Source organism: Helobdella robusta (genome assembly GCF_000326865.2).
Source record: "Helobdella robusta unplaced genomic scaffold HELROscaffold_34, whole genome shotgun sequence".
Taxonomy (NCBI): Eukaryota; Metazoa; Annelida; class Clitellata; order Rhynchobdellida; family Glossiphoniidae; genus Helobdella; species Helobdella robusta.
In genome coordinates, this window is record NW_008704659.1 from 1,278,904 (window position 1) to 1,282,219 (window position 3,316).

The window sequence follows — 3,316 nt, forward strand, 5'->3', positions numbered from 1 at the left end:
TACAATCAAGGACAATCTTTCTTGGGATATTCACATAGATACTATGTCTAAAAGAATATGCAAAACCCTAGGAGTTATAAGCAAAATTAAAAATAAATTAAATAAACCTACTCTAATTGACCTGTATTATTCGTTAATCTTTCCTCACCTCATCTACTGCAACGTAATTTGGGGAAACAGTCCTGACATTCATCTAAAACAGTTAACAAAATGCCAAAACCGATTCATCAGAATATTTAAAAATCTTCATCCTCATTGTCACACAAGTGAATATTATCTCGAGATGAAAATACTCAACATCAAAAACTTGTTCATCTACCACGTTGCAACATTCATTTTTAGATTTCTACGTCAGCAATTGCCGGCATTTTTTAGAAACTTTTTCACTTTTGGAACTTCCATTCAAGCAAGAATTACACGCCACACGCCACTTTTCTATGCTCCACCAGCCAGAATTAAAGTACTCTGCATGAGTTTGAAACATACTGGCCCAGGAATATGGGAGACGATTCCACAAGAAATTAAAGATTGTAACACTTTGCATCTTTTTAAAAATAAACTGAAAAATTTTTTAATTACGAAAAGTTCTGTTTTTCAAGGATAATAATGTATATGTATATATATATATGTATATAAGTGTGTACATATTTCATTAACATTGATACATTTTCTCCTATTGACAATTTTATTTTATAATTGAGAAGCAATTTTGAGCTGCACGGTGGCCGAGCCCACAAGAATTAATTTTCTTTTTTTGGTCTCCGAATCATTCATGCTTTTGTTTTGTTTGATTGAATAAAAGTGATTTGATTTGATTTGATGTATGTATGTATGTATGTATGTATGTATGTATGTATGTATGTATGTATGTATATATATGTGTGTGTATGTGTTTATTGTGTTGTTTGTTGTGATATTGTTTATTGTGATATTGTTTGTTGTTTGAGTTGTTGTTTTTTAAGATGCGTCGAATGTTGTGTGACGAGCATCGTATATGTCACGGTCAATTTGTGAGAGAAATTTTACTTTGGTCATTGCCTGTGAGAGTATTTTTCCTGGAATTTTTTGTTATTAAATAAAATTTCGTTTCGTTTCGTCTCCTTTAGTTTCGTTTCGTCTCGTATGTTGTTTTCTGGTGTGTTGTATTAGTTGTCGTTTGTGTGTTTCTGTGCTGAAACATGCCGAGGTTTCATTTGCAAACAACTTGTCGTGTAAACTCTCATAAAGTTAAGAGTTAATTAAAAGGAAAGTTAAAAACAATTTAAATTAAAACTTTTTTCAAACCAGAAGGTTTACGGGTGTATTTCCATTTCTAATTGGCGATTTTCAGTAAAAAAAACATTTAGAGAAATTCAAATTGATTTTTTTAGATTTTAATTTTAAACTTAATAACTATTTCGTAAATTAATAATTTAGATTGCCGTTGATTTATGATTTGTCGTTGCTTTGTTTCTGTATATTATATGCAATTATGTGTTATTATCGGTGTTGTTGTTGTCGGAATATATTTTATGACGTCATTAAAAATGTTAAACAAATTTTTTTTTTGTTGTTTTAAATTTCCGAACTTCGTACCCACGAAAAATTTTTGGCCCGATGGTGAATCCTTTTCCATTATTTTCCATTGAGAAACGCTGTTATTCTGAGAAGATATGAATAATACACCACCTTCACACACACACACACACACACACACACACACACACACACACACACACACACACACACACACACAGACACACACATACATACAGATACACACACGCACACACATATGCGTGTACTGTACATCTTTCTTCAACTATTTATATGCTAATTCCATATTGAAGAAAATATGAAATAACTTGTATAACTAACTCACTTGAGAATACATACTCTGTTGTAATTTCCTTCATAATTGTGTGTTGTCGTCGTGATGAAATATTATATATAAAGCTGAAATAATTAAATGAATAATAAAATAATTATATCTGTGAACGACCACTTATGAATTTTGATGTACACATGAATAAAAACTCACACATACAGACAGACAAACAATAATACAAAAAACGCAATGCAACTTACATTCACGCATAAATACTTGTAAATGAAAAACGCACGTAATCACACACGCAAACATATAAAAACAGACAAACAAACAAACACTCAATCACACAAACAAAAATATACAAACACGAAAACAAACACAAACTCACAAACAAACACCCACAGTTCACGGAACTGAAAGAAGTCATCGACCAATCTGGTCCGTGCCTAGCAGGCCTGGAGACATCTGCCAAGAAGAACATCAACATTGAAGAGGCGTTCATAAAGCTGTTCCTACTCGCCAGACTACCAACTGAAATGAGTCCATCCCTGCACAGAAAAGTTCAACCGACTTATGTGGCCAACTTCGAGTCGACCGAGAAGTCGCGATCTGGAAATCGGAGGTTGATGTCGCTGCGGCGGCGACTGAGCGACGCCTGTGGCGCTGTAGCTATCAACGCCAGGAGACCGAGTATACGCACTGACATGATGAACCTGCAGATGAAGCAGCAGAACAAACAAACGTCATCAGTGACGTCATCGTCGACTTTGAGTCACGAGCAGGGCGGTGGTGGTGGTGGTAGTGATGGCGACATCGGGAAGGAGCTGATGGCATTTAAGAACTGTTCCCTGCAGTAATGAGATGGATGGATGGATGGATGAATGAATGAATAGATGAATGAATGGATGGATGAATGAATGAATAAACGAATGAATAAATAAACGCGTAAATAAACAAATGAATAAAGTAATTAATTAATTAATTGATTAATTAATTAATTAAGAAGTTTTAGCATTTTACTAATTGGTGAAACTTATTAATTAATAAAAAAGTAAATTGTGCCATAGCTCTCATTACGTTAGTTTCAAGAAATACGTTCTCGATGTATTACATTGTATTGTATTGTATTGTGTTTTCAAGCGTTCGTCGAGTCATCAATAAATTAAAAAAATTCCACTATATTTTATAGAAAAATTATTCTTTATTTAAATCGAGATAATTAAACAATATTTTTTTCTAACAAACATTTCAAATAAAAATTATTTTTTGTGATATATGAAAAATTTCAACCATAATAACTGTTATAAATAAACAATTACGTTGTGCTTGGTCGTATGTTTTTTTTTTTTTTGAAATGAAACTTGTCCTTTTGTTGGGATCATGAACAATGGGAGCAAGTCATTTTCAAGTACACCTTAATGAAAACATTATTAAAACTTTAATTAGAAATAAAAAAATTAGATAAATATTAATTGAATAGTTGAATAATTGAATAGTGTATAGTTG

At 32.3% G+C, this 3,316-nt stretch overlaps 2 protein-coding genes across 2 annotated transcripts in view; both read left to right on the forward strand.

The window, feature by feature from the left end:
* The window catches only part of HELRODRAFT_175638 (hypothetical protein), a gene marked incomplete at both ends in the record, with an annotated part of 2,867 nt that extends 2,342 nt beyond the window's left edge, over positions 1-525 (forward strand). The window contains one exon of the mRNA XM_009023047.1: positions 495-525. Within this exon, the coding sequence (XP_009021295.1) occupies positions 495-525 (31 nt within the window). The remainder of the gene's footprint in view (positions 1-494) is intronic.
* A 437-nt stretch (positions 526-962) lies between these two features.
* On the forward strand, positions 963-2,667 carry HELRODRAFT_175639 (hypothetical protein; the record flags this gene model as incomplete). Its single annotated transcript, XM_009023048.1, has 2 exons — positions 963-1,040; positions 2,215-2,667. The coding sequence occupies 2 exons, from the start codon at positions 963-965 to the stop codon at positions 2,665-2,667; spliced, it is 531 nt and encodes a 176-aa protein (XP_009021296.1).
* Between the last annotated feature and the right edge of the window lie 649 nt (positions 2,668-3,316).